Source organism: Mauremys reevesii, linkage group 5, assembly GCF_016161935.1.
Source record: "Mauremys reevesii isolate NIE-2019 linkage group 5, ASM1616193v1, whole genome shotgun sequence".
Lineage (NCBI taxonomy): Eukaryota > Metazoa > Chordata > Testudines > Geoemydidae > Mauremys > Mauremys reevesii.
The window spans coordinates 57,750,396-57,772,589 of record NC_052627.1 but is presented as its reverse complement, the minus strand read 5'-3'; the positions used below and the strand labels follow the sequence as shown (position 1 = coordinate 57,772,589).

At 38.3% G+C, this 22,194-nt stretch overlaps 1 protein-coding gene across 5 annotated transcripts in view; it reads left to right on the top strand.

The window, feature by feature from the left end:
- Positions 1 to 22,194, top strand: part of LRBA (LPS responsive beige-like anchor protein) — a 565,586-nt gene that overhangs the window by 354,410 nt on the left and 188,982 nt on the right. For all 5 annotated transcript variants that reach the window (XM_039542019.1, XM_039542017.1, XM_039542018.1 and 2 more), the window contains 3 exons: positions 12,409 to 12,526; positions 18,605 to 18,707; positions 21,522 to 21,637. In XM_039542019.1, the coding sequence (XP_039397953.1) occupies positions 12,409 to 12,526; positions 18,605 to 18,707; positions 21,522 to 21,637 (337 nt within the window). The remainder of the gene's footprint in view (positions 1 to 12,408; positions 12,527 to 18,604; positions 18,708 to 21,521; positions 21,638 to 22,194) is intronic.

The following is a 22,194-nucleotide window of genomic DNA, read 5'->3' as shown; positions in this document are numbered from 1 at the left end:
GTTTATAGTTGTGAATTTGTTCCTAACCCACGTGGGGAATGATACACTCCTCTCCCAGAAATGAGATAGTGTTTCACTCATCTTCCAGGTGCCAGAAATATATAAACTAACTGTATATCCTGTACTTCAAACTTAAGAACACAAGAATGACCATTCTAGGACAGATCATCTAGCCGAGTATACTGTCTTCTAACAGTTGCCAGTACCAGGTGCTTCAGAGGGAATGAACAGAATAGAACAATTACCAAGGGATCCATCCCCTGTCTTCCAGGCCCAGCTTCTGGCAGTCAGAGGCTTAGGGACATCCAGAGCATGGGGTTGCATCCCTGACCATTTTGGCTATCCTTTATGAACGTCTCTTATTCTTTTTTGATCCCAGTTATACTTCTGGCCTTCATTACACCCCCTGGCAACAAGTTCCACAGGTTGACTATGTGTTCCTTATGTTTGTTTTAAATCTGCTGCCTGGTTCTTGTATTATGTGAAACACTTTCCTATTCACTTCCTCCACCCCAGTCACAATTTTATAGACCTCTATCATATCTCCCCTTAGTTGTCTGTTTCCCTAAACTGAGCAGTCCCAGTCTTTTTAATCACTCCTCATATGAAAATTTTCCAGTACACCTAATCATTTTTGTTACCGTTCTCTGTGCATTTTCCAATTTTAATGTATATATTTTTTGAGATGGGGTGACCAGAATTGCATGCAGGATTCAAGGTATGGATTTAGCTAGTGGCATTATGATATTTTTTGTCTTATTATCTAGCACTTTCCTAATGGTTCCTGACACTTAGTGTACAGATGTTTTCAGAGAAGTCTCCATGATGACTCCAAGATCTCTCTTTTGAGAGGTAACAGCTAATTTTGAACCCATCATTTTGTATATATAGTTGGGATTGTGTTTTCCAATGTGCATTCCTTTGCATTTATCAACACTGAATTTCATCTGACATTTTGTCAGTTGCCCAGTCAACTTGTCATGGAAGCAAATGTCCTTATTTGAAATGACAAGAGATCACAGGTACTTACGCACCTTGTGGAACTTCACCCATACTTCAATCCCAGCCTCCCCCTGTATATTTGGGTCTCCAATTTGAAGTGTGATTCACTCTCTCACATACCCCCTATATCTTCCCAGTTTGCCACTGGACCCCAGTGCCAATTGTGCAAAATTGTACAGCAGTTTTGTGATGTGGAGAAATACACACAAGGAACCAAGGTCCCAAATCTGCAGTATTGGTAGATGCAAAAGTATTCCTTGTGCTGATTTGCAATTATTTACATGGTATTCTGTGTTGTTGCAGGCAAGGCCAAATTAAAATAATCTGAGGCCGTTGATACACCATGAGATTGTCTTTAGCCGATAGCCCCAATCCTGATGCCATGGCCCTGTCCCTTACCTGGAATGGCAGTGGCAGAAAGGTTCCTTCTTTCTCAGAGATGCAGGGGCAACATGAGGCCTCCTTGTCTCTCTCAAGAGTTGCAACTGGTCGCACTTTCTTTTGGGGGTTATATTGGTAGCAGCCCCTTCATAGCCTCTAAGAGACAGGAGTGGTAACAAGGAGGCACCTTGGCAGCCAGGCTGTATCTTCTCAGTAAGGCTGACCCCACTACCCTCTCTCCTTGTCATATAGAATCCTTTGTTGGGGCCATGTAGATGGCTTCTATTGCCCTCCCCCTTTTCAAACACTCAGTCGCTAACTTAACCTCCCATTGAGATTCATAGGGCAGTTCATAACTTCAGAGCTGTTCTTTAAGGCTGTCTGCAGTCCGAAGCAGACATTGTTACGCTCGAGTCACATTTTCAGACTCTTTTTTTTCCAATCGCTTGGAAGATTGAAAGATGTGATTATCACCTCACCGTGTAACTCCAGAAGCTCTAGTCACAAGCCTATAGTGTCTGGGCATTAAACAGCCCTGGGAGAAAGGTGTCTGCATTAGCACATCTGCTTGAAGAATCATGGCCTATTACATTTATTTTACATCCTACAAAGGTGAAAGCCAGCAGCTGTAATATTAACCCACTGCTCCATATTGCCCTCAATTCTCCATGATTCTGTAGTATGTTTATTTTTAATATATCAAATTATTTAAATGAATGATCCTAAAAGGACAGCTGCTGAGCTCCTATAATGATGGGCCATAGTAAAAAACCTTAAGGTTGATAGATGTGGTCAGTTCTCTTGCTCCAGAAATATATCTGCTCTTGCAGGACATGTGATTTTTACTCAGTTCATGTATGTTTGGTGGCTGTTTTTCTTTGGTGACCGTAGGCACTGTATCTGGCCCCTGCTCTGTCTCTATATGCTGCTTTGGTGGTGCAATAAACAAGCCACCAGTGTTTGGGGAGAACCCCTTCAAATGCCTGAGCAGTGTAAGGCAACATAGATAGCACTGTGTTCTCTCCCAGTCTCCACAAGCCCTGGGGACAAAAGCAGAGGTAGGAGGAGTGGAATTAGTTGTAGTTCTTGATGCTACAGAGATTCTGGGCTACAGAGCAGCTCACAGCCAACCCAGACAAGATAAGGCACAGAATCCAAGCAGAGAAATCATGGCATAAGCATTCTTTGTCCCCTGCCTACCCCACCCCACCAACCCCATCCATACAATGAGTGATGAATCATATATGGTGAGACATCACCTGTACCATCTGCATTGTCCTACTTCTCTGCTTCAAGCATTTGATGCAAAGAATTTAAGGAATTACTACTATCTAGGGATAAACTGGACCTGAAGAGCCTTAACAGATACATTCTGTTTCATAACCCAAGAAAAAGGGGACATTCAGTGGAAATGAAATTTGGCACTTTCAGAACTGATAAACGGAAATACTTTTTCCACAAAAAGTGTAATTAGCCTGGAACTAATTATCGTGTGAAATTACTGAGGCCAAGAACTTAGTAAGATTCAAAAAAGAATTGGACGTTTATATATATTGCAAGAATATCCAGAGTTGTTATAATCAAATGTAATGATTTTGGAAGGGCTATAATACTGCAGGGCTTAAGCCAGTCTCTAACTGTTACTAGTAGAGAGACCAAGTTGAGATTTAATGTGAGAGGCAGATTATCCCACATTTGCAACTGCAGGGATCTTACACCTTCCTCTGAAGCAACTGGTACTAGCCACTGTTGGAGACAGGATACTGGTCTGGATGTATCTTGGATCTGGGCCAGTAAGGGAATTCCCATGTTCCTCCTACATTAACATAATCTTGTTTGTTCATGTGCATGAGCACACTCTCTCTCTCCTACCTTTCCCCCTCTTATGTCTATACTATAAGATTACAGTATATCACTTTCTATGCCTCCCTTGGAAGCCTAGAATATTTGTTGAGTCAGTATGAAGCATGGAGACAGCTACAAGCAAGGTTGAGAGCTCTTGTTTCAGCATATCACCAGGTTCAGTCATCACTGGGATTTAGTCTATTACTGGCGGATTTTTAAGTTCTCAGCCATTTTTGACTTTTTTACATTTTACAGATTACACCGGTACAACAGCGTAGGCTTTCACCTAGTATGTATGTAGATCTATAAACAAACTACTCTTGATCATTCAAGCAAGTGTATCTGAATCCATACATGATCATACATTTGTTTAGCTTTGGTTTTAAACATGTTTTTTCCCTAAAGAAACAATAGTTCTCATTTTAATGTGGAATTCTCAACAGAGATCACCCAATATATTCATTTAAATGCAGTTTATTCCCATTAACTATTGTTTGTGAATTAAGAGATGTTTTAGTTAGTCTTTTTGTAGTCCTTTTAGTTTATTGGATATGTGAAGGTGGTGTAACTAATATTGTGAATGCTGTGACAAGAATTGAAGGGAAAATCTATCAAAGCTACTTATAATCACTATTCTTCTTCCTTGTGTATGTAGGCTGCAGATACAGTCTGAGTGGACAGACAGACATTCCGGTTGGGAATATCATAGTTGGTGTAGTGTTTTTTTTTCCTGATGACCTGAAAGCATTGCTGCAACTTTTTTTGCTGGTTACGTACATAAATGTGTTCTAGATAAGATAAACATCATCATTGTGTCTGAGGCAAAGACAGAGGTTGCCTAGAGAACTATTTGTCCAACAAAACATCCTAGAGAGCAGGCAAGAATTTCTGATTTTTTTTTTTAATAAAAAGGGAATTTAGTGCTTGTGGTAAGTGCTGCATTGACAGCTCTAGAGACTGAAGGCTTCTATCCATGGAGTGGGTAGCAGCAGCACCTGTTTTTCCACACCTCCTGCTAATATACCTCAGATGTTGGAGAGACCACCTTTTAAGGGATGCACTTAGTTGTCTCAGTAGTAGTAATTGTTAATTAGTACTTTGTAGCTTCAAAGTTTTTGACCTCTGAGTCTGAGCCAAGTGGTTGTTGTAACTTTCACACATGTTCACCGGAAGCAGATGAGACTACCAATTTGTTTCACGTATGCCACCGAACAGCTGTTGGATAGCAGCAAGTTTTGTCACTACCAATCTGGGCTGTCTTTGAATTGGTGATGTAGACACTGAGTGGCAGGAAGCGAATGAAAATGGAGACAGAAATTAGTATCTTTTGGCTAAGTAGCTGCAACTGTATTAAGCCTTTTATTTAAAATTTGGTACTGTTAATTCCTAAAGGCAACTTTGTCTGGCAGCAGTAAAAGGTGGTAGGCTGTAGCCATCCCAAGTAGTTATTGACCTTCTCTACCCTTCAATGTGCAGACCCTACTAATGCCTAAGTGCCACTCAGGCACATCCACTGAGGCCTTCTAAACCAAGACCTCAGGCTAGTTTTATAAGAATTTAGGGCTCCCTGAAAATCCAACTCCCTTTCTTCCTGAAGGAGCCTGATGTCTAATCTGCAGCAAAGAGGTGTTACTCCAAATCCTGACCTGGCACAGTTGGGAGAACCAACCAGAACTTTGATTAATTTTGTCATTGCTGAGAGAAATGGAACATCTTTTTCCCAGGACAAATTGTCTTAACTGTTATACCCCACTAGCAACCAGACCTCATTCTATATTAAGATATATATGTTGAGCATATTGTCTCCCCATATCCAAAAGGTGTACGCCATCTTGATTAAGATGAAGAGATCATGGCACTCATAGATAATTACCTCGTTCTTCATTCTCTTGTCCCAGATGAAAAGTAAAGTCTTCATTTACCAGTCTGTATACTTTGTCTTGGTAAGCGCCGGTGCTCTGCTGAGAAAAGTTTGAACTGGTGATGTAGTAACTGAAGGCTCTGTGTCCCATTATCAGTCACATGAAGCAGCCAATCCCTGTTTTGTTTTTTCATATCAACCTCTTCTACCAATGGCAAGGAGTTTTACCCACTGGTCCTGCTCACTACAGACCAGCTAGGGCATGGGTCACTTCAGCCCAAAGGAATGATTCTTTACACCAGCTACTGGGTGCAGAGGAGGAGATAGGATATGGGGTGCTGACATCTGTACTAAACTTGAAGGCCCATTGAGGAGCCATTGTGAGGTGTGTCAGGCCAGGAGCACCCCACTGACTTTAAGAAAAGGTTATGAATAAAATTTTCCTATTCTAATTTAAAAACAAACAAGCAAACCTATGGGTAGGTCCTGTTCATTGGATTAGTTTCTGCTCTTAATGAATGAGCCTCTTTAGACACTTGGGTCTGCATTAATTTTTCTTTTTGAGTGGGATTCAATCTCAGTAAACACAGCTGAGTATTTCTCTACCATTTTTAAAGGCTTAAAGGTGTTTTGCACCTCATCAAGCACGTCAGCCTCTGGCAGCATATGACTTATTTATTTTTAAAGAAAGGGTTTTTATTTGTATATCCTCTAATATGCAAATTCTTCTAAATATGAGCAGGATTAGGAATAAAGTCCTAACTAAGGACTCTGAATTAGTTACAGGCCAGGGGTTTTGAGATGCATCAGGCCAGAACAAATATATATTATATAGGAATTTCAGTTTGCTGTAGATCTGTAACAGCAGCTTAAAATCAAATAGTTTTACACATCTAAAACAACATCAATTTGCCAGTCAGTGCTTCATGTATCAAAGTGTGTTCTGTGAAAATATCAATATCATTGGTTAATATAAATGAAATTAATTTTTAAAGCTGGGCTAAAGGTTGACATCTGAAAAATTGCATTACTTTGCAGAAGAGAAATTTCTGTCTTCTAGTGAAATTTCAGGTCATAAGGGCAAGTAATTTTCACAATCTTCAATGGGAACCAGTGAAATATGAACTTCATTGTCACCTAGCCCCAAAGCGATAAGATAAAATGAGCTGATACATCATTTGCTGTGGTTTTATCATCTCCTCCAGTAATTGGAAGAGAAAACATAAGAGTTTTTTTTCCCCAAACCCTCCACCACCCACAACCAGGCTTAAACCATTTTAGTCTGATCGATACAAAGGTCACATAGCATTTATTTATTTATTTTTAATTCTTTATACTGGCTAAAACTGCCAAGTGGAACATTAAAGTAATGAATATGTTTAATTGAATTTGTCACCCATGAAAATGTGGAATAGAATGGTATATCAGACTGTAGTGGGGGTGGAGGGGAGACTGCTAGAATGCAGAATTCAGCAGCTGCTTGAGTAAATATTTGACAATTGAATAAAATAAACCATTTTCTTACTACTCTACCCCCCATATTGTTTGTTTTCTGTTTTGTTCTGGCAATGTGTCAAATGAAAAATCTAAAATGATGCCAATGAGCCCTGTGGTGATTAAGAGCAGTTATGCATTCTTAAATTATCATTAACATTTTTTTGGTACTAGGTCAGTTGTGTTTGGACTTTATTAAGCAAGAAGCACAGTAAGACTTTGTTTTAGTAACAAATCCTATATAACTATAAGCTACAATTATATGGCTTAAATACTGTGATTGAGAGCCAGTTACACAGAAGATCATATGTCAGTTTTTGTAAAAAAAATCTAGCTCCTTGTAAGCTCATGACTTTCTATACAAACTTGACATAAAAAGATTAAGGTTACTATAACCATCAGACTTTGGTTTTTATTTTACTTGTGATACTTAAGCTGTCTGGCACACAAAAATGATGTAATTATTCAATTACTGTTCAGTTCTATAACCCATTTGCAGACTTAATTATCTCTAGAGAAGTCACATTTTCAAGATCAATAATACTTTATTCTAAAACTGAGTATACGATATTTGATTGGTTTGCTTAAAATTTAAAATAAAATGTTCTTTTAACCTTTAATAAAAGATTTTTTTATTATGGCGTATAATAGTACATCTTTAAAATTGTAACAATTTAATTGATATGACCGCATGTTTTAATACAACATGGAGAGATACTGTTGTTGGACTGCTATGATGATGATAATCTATACTATAATGACTGGTGTGGAGAAAGTAAATAAGGAAGTGTTACTTAGTCCTTCTCATAACACAAGAACTAAGGGTCACCAAATAAAATTAATAGGCAGCAGGTTTAAAACAAACAAAAGGAAGTATTTCTTTGCACAACGCATAATCAACCTGTGTAACTCCTTGCCAGAGGATGTTGTGAAGGCCAAGACTATAACAGGGTTAAAAAAAAAAACACTAGATAAATGAAGGACATAAATCCATACTGTGTAGAGGTCAAGCATAGGAGTTTATTACACACAGCGCTGTTGGAGTGTCACCTGGCTTATTAGGCTCAGAGACACTGCCAATCAGTTGATTACAATAGAATATATAGATTTTCCATGGGCGGGGGAAAGTGACGGGATAGGCAGTTCCACACCCTGGGATAGTTTTTGCAGCAAGACAAGATAGCACATTAGCCAGTGGTTAAAAGGTTACATAATGTCTCTGCCCATGGTCTCAAGTTAGCAAGTTAACATTTAATTAATACTTCGATGAAATGTTATTAGTAAAAAATATATATGTTGAATTCTGATTTGGGGTCCATAGGAGTGGAGCAACTCCTTTGATTGTCCAACAGGTACATTCCTAGGGGTTAAAGCAAAGAAACAGTGAAAGTATATAACAATAAAGATTGTCCCCTTTATGTCTTAAGGCAGGCATTGGTCTCTGGGAAGGGAGGTGGAAGGATGCCACTTTGATCTGTGGGAAGAACGTTCTCTACAGAAGAGACTGACACGATAGGAACAGGAATCCTTTGTTCAATTTGCAAGTCTGAATAAGACACACTTATTTAGTTCTTAGCTCCAACACCTGGCAATTTGCTGACCAGGCCTATTTTAGCAAAACAAGATTATCTGTTTACCCCAGCTTTCTCTTAGCTAATCACTATTTGCTAGGCCTCTGGTCTCCAGACCAAACTCTGGACTTTGGGTCTGAGAAAGAGCTGGCACAATCCATATACCAGGTTGTTATATAAAATGCACATGGATTTTAACCCTTCAATAAATTCATGGAGGATAGGTCCATCAATGGCTATTCATCAGGATGGGAAGGGATGCTGTCCCTAGCCTCTGTTTGCAGGAAGTGGGAATGGGTGACGGGATGGATCACTTGATGATTAACTGTTCTGTTCATTCCCTCTGGGGCACCTGGCATTGGCCACTGTTGGAAGACAGGATACTGGTCTAGATTGACCTTTGGTCTGACCTAGTATGGCCGTTCTTATGTTCTTAATCTTTCAAGCAGTTTTTTTTTTGGGGGGGGTAGTTTTAGGGCTTTTTTGTTCACGTTGCAAGATGGCAGAACAATGTAGGGGCAGGCACTTTACTGCTGTGAAACTAGCACATATAGATTCATAGTTACCATGCATCATTAAGTGGACTGTTAGTCTATATATGGTCTTAACTGGAGGCCAGCACTGAATGTCCAGTTAACTCTAATTACAAAATCAGGGCCTAAAATGTAAGTTCAAATCAGGGGCTAATTGCCCCTCATTCTTCTGTCTTCAGTTTCTCCAGTAGCATCCTGCACCCCGGCGGAATGTCATTGACTTCAGTAGGGCTGTGCAAAGGTCCACGCAGATTGATATGATTGCAGGATCGGGCCTTAGTCTATATTGTTTGAGATGACTTGAGGGTATTGTACTGAGGTGAACATAAACTGATGATGTTTCTTGTTGTCATGCTTTTTGTTTACATTGTTTCTCTAAAGCCTATATATGTATCAGCTTGCACAGGATGTTTTTGTAACTGGAATTTTAGAGTAACCCATCATTTAGCATAAGTGTTTTGAACTCTTCTATTAAGCTGTGTACTCTTTCTTTCATGTCTGATAAAAATATCTTTATTGCCTATTCAGTCTTGAAACTCTGTGTTAAAGCCATTAAATGGTAAAATCCTAGAAATAGTTCTCCATTTCTTTTCTTGAGATGGGAGGTTATATCATTTGTGAAGATTAAATTAGAATATGCAGTCACATTAGCCTCTCTTTGTTTTAGAAGTGTTACTCCAAAATGATTGACAGAGAATGAAAAAGCCTTAGAACCATAATAGTCACCTTTTAAACTTAGGTTATTGTGCAACAATAAAGAAGCTTTCTTTACATTAACAAAATCCTATATTATCTGGCATATGAATGAAAGAGATGTTGGTTTTTTTAAGGGAAACTATCTTTAATTTTCAAAAGTTGTAATTATAAAATTCAAAATTTCAAAGAAAGATGAAACATTTTTGCTCCCTTTTTAATAGAATACAAATTCTGACTTTTTTTTTATATTTGCTTTAATGATTTCTGTAAATACTTCATGTTTCTGAAATGTGAGCTATTGGTAAAATCAAATGTTCTGAATCTGGAAATGATAGAACAAAAGAAGGGTCCAGGTTTTTATAAGAAATATGTAGTAAAAAAACATTGAAGAAGAGTGTGTGTTCTGTATCTTTCAAACTACTATAGTTGGTGTGATGACTGCAGAGCAATGGTAATGATGCAGTTTCCATAGCAACTGGTTCATTGGAGGGCTAGACCTTTGTCTAGGGTGCTGTCAGTATGTGTGGAGTTTCAGAGAACAGAAAGTCCCAAAGAAGGTCTGCTTCCACCTAATCCAGTTTTAATTGAACTCCAGAGACTTTGAAGTGAAGCTACAGACCAGGCAGATAGTATTCCAACAAGAAATGAAGGTCTTGCTCAGCTAGGCCTCAGCTGCTTCTCACTTCTGATAACTATTTGCAATGAATAAAGAATTGTTATAGAGGTGCCTGGTAATGTTTCTGTAGTTGAGTCTGAGTTTTTATTATAAACTTTCTGGCATAGGATTCAATAACTTTGTCATGACTGTGAAAGACATTAATATAAAGTATTTCTGAGGCTTCTAAGTTAGTTTTAAAAATCCATTTGTTAGGTGTATTGGAAATTTTCCCATTTGATGGTTTAATTGTACACAAATTGTCATAAGTGACTCCAGTTGGGGGAGAGAAGACTATTTAGCCTTTTAATGTGATTGAATTGTTTAGGTTTCTGTTTTAACTCCTAATATCTGAGTAATTGATGTTTGACTCTAAAATGTGTGTGCATACAGCAATGCTGCTTGTCATAATTATTTTTACTTTGCTTGCTTTAAGAGATTTTGTGAATTGCACACTTTGATCTATCTACCTCCATTGGCCCCTCCTAAATATGATCTCTGAAGACATAGGTCTCGATTTGAAAATATTATTGGAAGTTTCATCTGAGTAAAGTAAATGAGAACTTTGTCTTCACACTTTCTCATTGGTACTTTTTATACATATAATGGACCAAGCCTTACATGGTGTTTCCTGGATACACAGCATTGTCAGTTAGCTGGGAGAGGTGAAGAAAAAGGTTAACATGGTCCCAAGTCTACTATATCTCCAGTTTCAGAAATGGTTTGGAACCATTACCGATCACTGTTACCTTTCATGTGCCTCTCAAGAATTTGATTTAAAAATAGCAATTTTGGGGCATTTTTTTCATTGTGAGGTGAGGGGACGCTGGTGGTGTTGAAGAGGAAACATGAGGAGACATTGTACCTTGCAAGTTCTGTGCTTCTGAGCTGTTGCTTATTTGTTTGTTTTTTGATTGCCTGTCTTGTATTTTGTTAGGTTGTAAACTCTTCAGGGCAGATATTGTGTTATATGCTATGTTTGTATACAATGGTTGGGGCCTCTAAACACTGCTCGAATATAAATAATAATAATAATAATAATACTTGCACACATACATATGTATCCAGGTTGGTGTCCAAAATCTGTCCTTACTTGCTCATTGAAGACCACTAATTTCATTAGAAGTCTTGCTCATGTTCTACATTGAATTTAGCTTAACACTTTTAAATAGTTGCAGAGGGTCTTAAGAAGTGATTTTTAACATAATGTACTATATTGCTTAAGCAGAATTGTGGTGGCATCAACTACCAGCCTTAAATTTACCTTCTTTGCTTTACTGGATTTAAGTCCGACATAATTGTATTAATTTAAATTATTTTGACAAATCTAAGTTCAGTTTTTCTTGTTGCTTATGCTTTGTTAAACTGGGGCAGAGAAGTGCCAGTCTTGTTGTCCCTGAACACCTTCATAATTAAGCTTTTTGAAATAAAAAGGCAAAACTGGTGCAGCAAAGAAACAAAGTGGTTGAGGACTAAAGATAGGATTAGTTTGAATTGTGAAGGCAGACTAAGCATCTGTGTCTGTCAGCTGGATGACAGGAATTGTAACAAGTTACTTTGACAACCGCTTACTCCATAGAGAGATTATGCCGAGTTCATTTGCAGGTTTATGTTTAACCTTAGCTGACAAAATGATACTTAACCTCTTATACAGTCAACCTTTATACTTCCAGAATGAATGAATATTGCCTTAACGATAAACTTAAGGAACAATTTTTAAGGTCATTTTTTTTAAAAGGTATTTTTCTTGTTTATATGTTACAACACTAAAATAAAATGTAGATCAATCTAATGTCAAAAGTGAATTGCCGTCCATAAAAAATACTATTTTTGTCATTTAATCCTGAAATGTAACATATTTCATACAGTTTCTAACAATTGCTTGGCTAGGAAAAAACACACCAAAAAATTGATCTTGAAAAACAATAAGGGCAGATTTTCAGAAGTGCTCGGCACCGACAATGGATGCCAGACTTTCCAAAGAGCATGACTCCCATTTAGGCCCCTAAATAAAGTGGCCAGATTTTCACTGGGCGCTGTTAGTTACTGAGCACTTATGAAAGGCTGGCCTCTAAAATACTTACTACAAAAAGTCTGATTGTGTAGCCTTTGAAATCAGTTGCATAAATATAGTTCTCATATTTTCCAAATTTGAAAGTGCATTATTGATGTAGTGACTGAATTAAGGTTTTGTTTTTGTTTTCTTTTAAATATTACTGGAGTTGCAGATTTAACTATTTTATTCCCCATTTCCTGGATCGAAAGCACTTTTGGAAAAAAAAAATGTGATGGTGCCTACACTGATAGTTTGTTTATAATGTAATGTCCTGTCTGCTCCTAAATACTTATTAGCCCTTTTTATTTTATTAGATTCTGGCTTATACAGAGGGACTCCATGGAAAATGGCTGTTCACAGAGATTCGGTCAATTTTTTCCCGACGCTATCTCCTGCAAAATACAGCATTAGAGATCTTCATGGCAAACAGAGGTAGCGAGGGATTGGAATGAATTTTGGTTTGACAATATGTGTTTGCTATTTCACTTTTTGTTGGCTAGAATTTACTGCTGTTTTTGTTTAATGGATATAAGCTGTGTCTTTGATTTAAAAAAAAATGAAATTATATGTACAAAAATACTTCAGATTTCAAGGATAACTTTTTCCTATATAAAGCTTTCCAGAGAGAAGTCTTGTGGTAAAACATCATAACTCACTTTATTTTCAATTAAGTTTTTTGCTTCTATTTACAGTCCAAATGCTGAATTGGCACTTTCTGTACACTTACTTTGCTTAAAGCATGTCTGTGTTCTCATCTGTTGTACTTACACAGAGTATTATTTTCCTCTGGTAGGAAAACAGCCGCTGGTTATGCAGTATTAAGGACAAGGGAACATAAGAACTGCAGTACTAAATGAGACCAGCGGCCAATATATTCTGACATCCTGTCTTTGTCAGTGGCCAATTCCAGGTGATTTCAAAGAAATCCCAGAATAGACAATTATGGAAAAATCTACAGGATTTAAATGTCTTAAAGAAAAACAAATATTTTCAGTGAAACTCTGGATATTCTTCTCATGTGTATATAAAAATATCTAATGTCTAATTCTTGACTAAATCCTACCAAGCTCCTGGCCTCAATGACAGTTGTGTCAATCAGATTCACAGGTTAATTATTTGTTGTGTAAAAACCCAACTTCTTTTATCAGTTTTAAATTTGTTTTTTGCATGTCTCCTTATTCTTCTATTACGAGGGAGGGTAAACAGGAGTGCTTGATTGAATTTTTCTAATCTAGTCATTATTTAGTATGCCTCTTTTATGTCTGTTTAATTCATCCCCCCCTGTGAAGTCAATAGTTCTAGCTTTTCAGCCTCTTTTCATAAAGAGAACTCTTGATTCTTCTAATCATTTTCATCACCGGTCTCTGACACCCTCTCCCCATTTTCAGCTCCCTTTTTAGAGATGTGGTGACCAGAACTGAATACAGATGAAATATATAATTGATTCTTCATGTCTTAACATTTTTTTCTCTTGAAACTGTCACTATGCATTGAGCACAGAGTTTCACTGAATTGTCCACAGTGATGCCCAGATCTTTATCCTTAGTAATTTTGAATTCAGCAATATTCAACCAAAGAAAAATCACCTCTTAGTGTGTGACCAAACCTAGTCACATGGGTGACCCATTTGATTTTCATAAGCTGCATTTGAATTCTGATTTCAAATCTGGTTTTGCTCTTATAAAGGGATAGTCATACCTACCTGTGTAAAGTGCACGGAAACAGTAGTTTAGTAGACAAGTAAGATTTCCTCAAGACTTCTGCCATTTGTACTGCCATTTCTGATGCCTTATGCCAGAAGTACTCAACTTTTTCCATGCCAATACTCCACCTTTCCATTCCCCCTTATTCCTCTATGCTCCTCCCCACCAGTCTAGCCATGACTAGAGTTGAGTGAAACTTTTTGTGCAAATCTATTATCATTATTATTAGCCAAAACATGCAGATTCAGTTCAACTAAAACAATTTGCTAATTTTGATGCATTTCAATGAATTGTTTAGGTCGAATTTAAAAAAGAAATTGGAAATGTCAGAATGGTTAATTTTGCCTTTCTGACATGAAAATGGTTTGACCCTTTCTGTTTTAGAATTTCATTGTTTTATTTGAAAGCCCTATTTTTGTTTGTGATTAATTTTGTATTTTTCATAAACATAAAAAAAGTTTAGAAACCCTCAAAAACGAAAGAAAACATTTAGTCAGACTAAAGGTTTTGTTTATCCCAAAGGAAATTATTTTTAGCTTTTATGTTTTTCTGGAAAAGGGTTTTTTGTTTTGTTTTGGTTTTTTTCTTTTTGGTCAGCCCAAACCAAACTTTTGTTTGTTTATTTTGGCCACCAAACCAAAAAATTGGTTATTCACATAGCCATGATCCTGATCCTGCTTAGCAATATAGGAAGAGTAAGGTAGGTAGTCAGTCACAACCCCAACACCTAATGAGGAGTCACAACCTCCAGGCTGAGAATCCCTTTCTGAAAGCTGTTTCACAATTATTTTTACAATGTCTGTAGTATCAGCTATAAATTGTGCAGCTGACTTTCAGAAATCTTAACACTTTGTGGGTCCTGCATAGTTCAAGGATTTAGTATTAGAATATGGAGCTTTACATCTCAAAGTCAGCAGTATGAGTCCATCCATGTGCCACACCATATGATGGCGATTTGATCTATGTGAAATAATTTGGTCTGTCCAATTCCTAGCAAACTTGCGTTCGCCTCACAAAAATCACCATCACGCAGGTGGAAACATTTTTGGTATTCTAAGCAGATAGGCAAAAAAATAAATTTTGGAGACTGATCTATACTGTCTGCCACCTAGAGGTGTAGTTCCTTATGGTCAGTTAATGAGGATCTAGGACCTATGAGGCACTTTCCTATCCCTTAGCCATGTGGCCTTAGAAAGAAACTTCATGGAGGAGTCAGCCAGAGACTGAAATTGATAGAACAACTACAGAAACATTTTAAGCAGGGACCATGGGACACTGATGATGTCAACCGACTGCTTTCTGTAGTTTTCACTCTAGACCAGGGATAGGCAGCCTATGGTACGTGTGCCAAAGGCGGCACACGAGCTGATTTTCAGAGGCGCTCATGCTGCCCAGGTCCTGGCCACCAGTCCGGGAGGGCTCTGCATTTTAATTTAATTTTAAATGAAGCTTCTTAAACATTTTAAAAACCTTATTTACTTTACATACAACAATAGTTTAGTTATGTATTATAGACTTATCGAAAGAGACCTTCTAAAAACATTAAAATGTATTACTGGCATGCAAAACCTTAAATTAGAATGAATAAATGAAGACTCGGCACACCACTGCTGAAAGGTTGCCGACTCCTGCTCTAGACATTCTCTCCCCTATGCTGTTTGGCTGTTTACTCCAGCTCCTCCCAGCCTCTTACTCCTCATGTCCTCCCTCCCTTTTTTTGTCTTTCTGTTTGGCTAGTCCCATCCTAACAGAAACCCACCTAAATTATTTAAATAACAAAAAATATTTGTGGCACTAACATGATGTTTGCAAATCATGTCTCTTTTTCTATGCTATATCAATTTCCCCTACCCTCTATCTGATTTGGTTATTTAGATTAAGTTCTATGAAACAGGGACTCTATCTGATTCAGTGTGTAAAAGGTGCCTAGCACAATGGAACCTGCTTTCGCGTGGCCTCTTGGCGCTACCTTAAGATATAATAATACATTAGTATGGATTGCTGCCTTGTTCATGTAGTTGGTTTGGGCCAGAGCTGCTTTTTTCCCTCCAAGTCCTTTTCTGAGCATGCATGTGTATCATAATGGACTCAAAATCTCAGTGGTTGAACACTGCTCTTGTATATCTTCAGGAAAGGTCTTCGTTCTGGTATTTTCCCTTCCTAAATTTCAATTTAAACCAACCTATATGTGAGTTCTTTTGATGAGCAATGTAAGCAGTGATGAGCTGCCAAAATCTTAACAACTGGTTCCCTATCGGGTCTTTGGCGGCACTTCGACGGCGGGTCCTTCAGTGCCGCTGAAGACCTGGAGCGAGTGAAGGACCTGCCGCCGAAGACTCGGAGTGCCGCCCGGTGAGTACAAGCCCCATGTGTTTTTTTTTATGTGTGGGTTTTTTTTTAGTTATCTCTGCTGGGGCCCCATCAAAACTGTTCAAATCGGGCCTCACACTTCCTAAAGCTGGCCCTGCACATTGGGGTTGCAAAATTGTATCAGAGGCCGGGTAGGGAAGGCTGTGCCTCCCAAAACAGTCTGTTCCCCACCCATCTGACCCTCACCCATGTCCTGCCCCCCTCAGATCCCGCAAGGGCCGCAAGCAACCCATCAACCCCCCCGCTCCTTGTCCCCTGATCACCCCCTCCCAAGACCCCCACCCTAACTGCCCCTAAGACCTCTCCCCACCCCTATCCAACCCCCCCATTTCCTATCCCCTGACTGCCCCCCCAGAACCTCTGCCCCCTCCAACCGCTCCCTGCCCAGCCCCTGCCTTATCCAACTCCTCCTCCCAGCCCCAGCCCAGCCCCCTTATCATGCTGCTCAGGGCAATGTGTAAGGATGCCGCACGGCCCGCTGGAGCTCACCCCCCCCCCCGTTACCTTGCTGCTCAAGGCGGCATGGGATCTGTGTGGGTTAAGACCCAAATCCAACAAAGCATTGAGGCTCATGCTTAAATTTTAAGCACTCAAGTAGTCCCTTTGGATCTAAATTAAGCATATGCAAAATGCTTTGCTGGATTGGGGCCTTAAATGGAACTCCACATGGGCATAAATATCCACCTCTTCTGATCTCATTACAAGATCACATAGTTTTTAATTATTTCTATGTGATATCTCAGAAAAGAAGAATTCAATTTCCTGATGAAATATGGAGGTTGTACCGGTTGCATCACAGAAACCCACTTGGGAACTACCACCTGATATGCTTTGACTACCTCTAAGTCTGTTTTCCCTGCCATCTTAGGACATCGGTGTCCTGCCTGGTTTGAACCAGACATGCTTGCCTGCTACAAACCCAGACCCAGGTCCAAACTACATCTCCTAAAAGCTGCCGGCTTAACTAAAAACAGCTTAAGAAGTGTTCCTGTCTCCAACACCCAGATGCCCAGTTCCCAGTTGGGTCCAAACCCCCAAATAAATCTGTTTTACCCTGTATGAAGCTCATAAATTGTTCGCCCTCTATGACACTGATAGAGAGAGATGCACAGCTTCACCCCCCCCCCCCCGGTATTAATACATACTCTGGGTTAATTAATAAGTAAAAAGTGATTTTATTAAATACAAAAAGTAGCATTTAAGTGGTTCCAAGTAATAACAGACAGAACAAAGTGAATTACCAAGCAAAATAAAATAAAACACACAAGTCTAAACCTAATACAGTAAGAAAACTGATTACAGATAAAATCTCACCCTCAGATGTTTCAATAAGCTTCTATCACAGACTGGTCACCTTCCTAGTCTGGGCCCAATCCTTTCCCCGGTACAGCCCTTGTTCCAGCTCAGGTGGTAGCTATGGGATTTCTCATGATTGCAGCCCCCTTTGTTCTGTTCCACCCCCTTATTTAGCTCTGCAAAAGGCGGGAGTCCTTTGTCCCTCTCTGGGTTCCCACCTCTCCTTCTCAATGGAAAGACACCAGGTTAAAGATGGATTCCAATTCCGGTGACATGATCACATGTTACTGCAAGACTCCAAGCCTTCATTCCTCCCAGCCTGACTCACAGGAAGCTGTGCAAGCAAACAGAGCCATCCACAGTCAATTGTCCTGGTTGATGGGAGCCATCAAGATTCCAAACCACCATTAATGGCTCACACTTTGCATAAATACAATAGGCTTGCAGAGTTAGATTTCATATTTCTAGTTTCAGATTCAAGAATGATGCATACATACAGACAGGATGACCACAGTCAGTAGATTATAAGCTTTGTAACGATACTTTACAAGAGAACTTTTGCATGAAACATATTCCTGTTACATTATATTCACACTCATTAGCATATTTTCATAAAATCATATAAAGTGCAATGTCAGAGGTGTTTTTTAAAAAAAAAGAATTAATGTCTGTTGAAAATCTTTAAATATTTCTCTTCTAATTCCACTTAAGTGGAAAATAGCTTAAAAAAATAAAAATTCCCAGCAGAAGTCACAATTGTGTATGATGCACTTACTATACAAACTGTGTGTGCTTTTTCTTTTGCCAAGCTGAATCTGGAAATAGAGATGAATAAACATAACTTTAATTTTTATTATATTCAAATAAAAAATTGCTATAGGTAATGTATGCTCAGTTAATTCTAATAAGACAACATTTGCTGAAACTTCTGCTAGTGTTTGCAACTAGAAGTAGCTCTAAAAATGCAGTTTTAAAAAGAAATAACTCATGATGTAAAAAAATTTGACTTACAGTATATTATTGGAAAAGATATTTAATGCTATATCTGATACACCTGAATTCAAATAGGAAGCCTAGTATAGAAGCCTACTATAAATGACAGGAAATAATGTCATGTTCTAACTGTTTTGTTTGTTCACAGTTGCTATCATGTTCAACTTCCCAGACCCAGCAACAGTAAAAAAAGTGGTTAATTGTCTACCACGTGTTGGCATTGGCACTAGCTTTGGGCTACCACAGACCAGGTATTTTACTATGAAAGATATAAGCTACAGTGTGATTTTTCTTAATTATCTTCCTTTTTTTAAAATAAATGGTTTAAAAACACAAAACAACCCAGCCGCTGTACACAATTCTTTCAGTTTAGTTGTACGGCAGAATTTCAAAGGCAGAGCAGAGCTTATCTTTATTACATAATCATATGAACAGAGAGATTGAGTTTTGAGGGGTTTGGATTTCTGTCATGTTATGGAGAAAGTTGCCCTCTTACTGGCTAAGACACAGTCACTTTTCCTGTTTAAGGAGGTTAAGTTCCTTTATGCTTGTCAGCTCTCTGAAATGTAGGAGTCTGGTTGGAGGATTGATTAGCTTTTGTGGCAGTTTTCAATTATATTACGTTGACTGAGACATCCTTCAACTCTCCACAACACTTCAGCCTCGCTGAAAATGGCAGTTTCTCATCAATAGGAAACTGTACACCTGTATAGAAGTGTATGAGTTGAAGAAAGACTGAGGTTGTCATTTGATGCATTTGCCTTTCAACTCTGGAGACCAAAGTTCAAACTTGACCTTTGGGTTATAGGTGAAGTGAATTTGGCGATCTCAGGCTATTTGTCTGCATCCTAAAACTGCTCTAGAATCTGGCCCAATTGACTGAGTCTTTTTAGAAAGGGGTAGGCCTAGATTATCAAGAATGTTCCGAATGAAACAAAGGGGCCCAATCCCATGTCCATTCAACTACATTCACGTAGTTGAATGGACATGGATTAGGGAATTGGATTAGGTCCCATGTAAGTGGTTCCATTGTCTGCTTACAGGTGTATTTAGTCATAATCAATTATTTTACTCCCTCACTTTCAATGAGTAAACTTGAGTAAATGAGTAAAAAAAAAAAAAAAGATTTCTATGAATTTCCTTAAGAAATGGCAATATTGAGTTAATTTTATCACTGTTCTTTCTTCAAATTTGTGAATGCTGTAGTTTTGTTTCGTGTATGAATGGGAAGAAATGAAGTGATGTTAAATATTTTGGACATGGTTTTCACAGTGATCAGAAAAAGTCCTCCATATCTTAAACCTGATCTGTAACAGTAACAACTGTTATACAATCATGCTTTAAGGGAAATTAAGAACTAAACTGATATTTCATTAAGAATTTGGTGTTTACTGCTTGAAAAATTGTATTTAATGTATACACTTTAAAGGTACAATTAGTGCATATGCAGTTGTAATTTAATTTAATACTTTTACTATAAAAATTATTGATAAACTGTTAACAATTTATATATTTTATCAGTAGCACAAATAAATACGTGAGCCACGGTTATTCTGTTTAATAGGTACTCGTAAAGGCTTATTCTAGATTCCTCTTAAATAATGTACTGCTGGAGTTTATAGATGTTTTTATTATGAATAGAATAATCTTATGGAATTTTGGGATCAACCCTTTTCTGCCTGATTTATAATTTCCAGGGGATATTTTTATAGTCTTTCTCAAACTTCAAGAAATCTGGCATCAAACTCCAATAGTTTAATTGCTTGAGTTATTTATGGCTAAATCCCCAAAGTTGCTCAGCATTTAAATCTCAAGAGAGTGGATTTTATAATAAAAGTCCTTCTTCATCTGATTGTTGTCTTTTATTCTCAAGAGACTTAGGGTACGTCTTCACTACCGGCCGTATCGGCGGGTAGCAATCGATTTCTTGGGGATCGATATATCGCGTCTCATCTAGACGCGATATATCGATCCCCGAACGCGCTCCTGTCGACTCCGGAACTCCACCAACGCGAATGGCGGTAGCGGAGTCGACATGGGGAGCCGCGGACGTCGATCCCGTGCTGTGAGGACGGTAAGTAATTCGATCTAAGGTACTTCGACTTCAGCTACGCTATTCACGTAGCTGAAGTTGCGTATCTTAGATCGATTTCCCCCCCCCCCCCCAATGTAGACCAGCCCTTAGAAACAGACACCAAAAGATGGCTTTATTCTAAGGTGAAAATTTTAAATGCCATGTAATAATTTTCTTATTTAATAATCTACCATCTCTATAAGTCATGTAGAAGTAACACATTTCAACCTCTTGGATTAGTTGAGCTTGCACAACTATAGGGGTTTGTGTTTAATGTTCACAAGAATTCAGAACATGGCACATGAAAATATCCAGCTGTCAAATGATTTTTAGTCCTTTGTTCTCATTAGGTTATAAAACCATGAAAATAAACTTTAGAAATCTCCAAAATAGCAGCTGGACCTTCACCAGACAAATCTAGCATAGCACTTTAACAATTAAGATAAAACATGCCTACAGTTACATGTTACTGCTTTTTTCGATGTAAATTACATCTGATTTAAGGTCTAGGTTTAGGGAGAATTGCCTTGCAAAGTTCATTAGAAGAGTCTGATTTGTAAAGCGCTCTAACATGTTGTGCTGTGATTGCCCAGTGTAGAACCTGCTGGCATACTCCAAAAGGTACGTAGTTCAAGTCAACATTAGAATGTTTTACAAATCATAGCCTTCTGGCGCCCTTTAACATGCCCTGTAGACAAACCCCAAGCCTGTTCTCATTTAGTAATCATAAACTAAAATATTAACATTAGTCTATATGCTATATATGATATAACAATTTAGGTGTACTTATTCTTCCCATAAGAAGATTTTAGGCACTCAAATATTCATATTTCTATTTGATCCCTCTCCAAAGTTCCACAGCTATGAAATCCAGAGGTAAAAAGAGTGTTCCTCTGTTTTGCAGTAAAAGTAGATAGGTACAAAAGAGAGGCTTCAGGTCTTTTTAAAAGATTTCATATAATTTTCTCACTGTAATGATTTTGTTTTCCAGACGCATTTCTTTGGCCAGTCCACGTCAGATTTTCAAAGCTTCCAATATGACCCAGCGGTGGCAGCACAGAGAAATTTCAAACTTTGAATATCTGATGTTTCTAAACACCATAGCAGGTAATGTAAACTCCTTCAGTGATCTGCTTCAGAAAGGAAAATATTAGTGGACCAGTTACTGGTAGCACAGTCTCTTCAGGACATGAGGATGATGACTCAGCGTTAGATTCACTCCTTCGTGTAAGCTTTCCAAAAATGGGCCTTTTCCCATGCAGCTTTTTTCAAATTAAAACATTTCAATGATAATCCAGATTCCCCTTTATAATCAGAGGAAGAAAAGTTTACATTGAACTTAACTTGAACAGGGTAGCCCAAAGTGCAGAAGGTCCTGGCAGTAGTGGAAAGGCAGAGAGGAGATAGTGGCCTCTTTACTATTACCATTCTCTTTTCAATACTCACAAAACTATCTAGCTCTACCTATGACAAAACAGGCTCACCTAATCCCAAGGTCTAAACATGACTGTAGTCTCATGTTTGCTGATGAATCATGAACCCTCAGTTGGAGAGACTGAATGCTCCCATGGGCAATAAATGTCATTGTTATATGGAAAGGGTTTGCCAAGTTCACAGCCACTGCAGTGCTGGGAGGCCAATCATCTCCTCCCGCAGTTGATTTA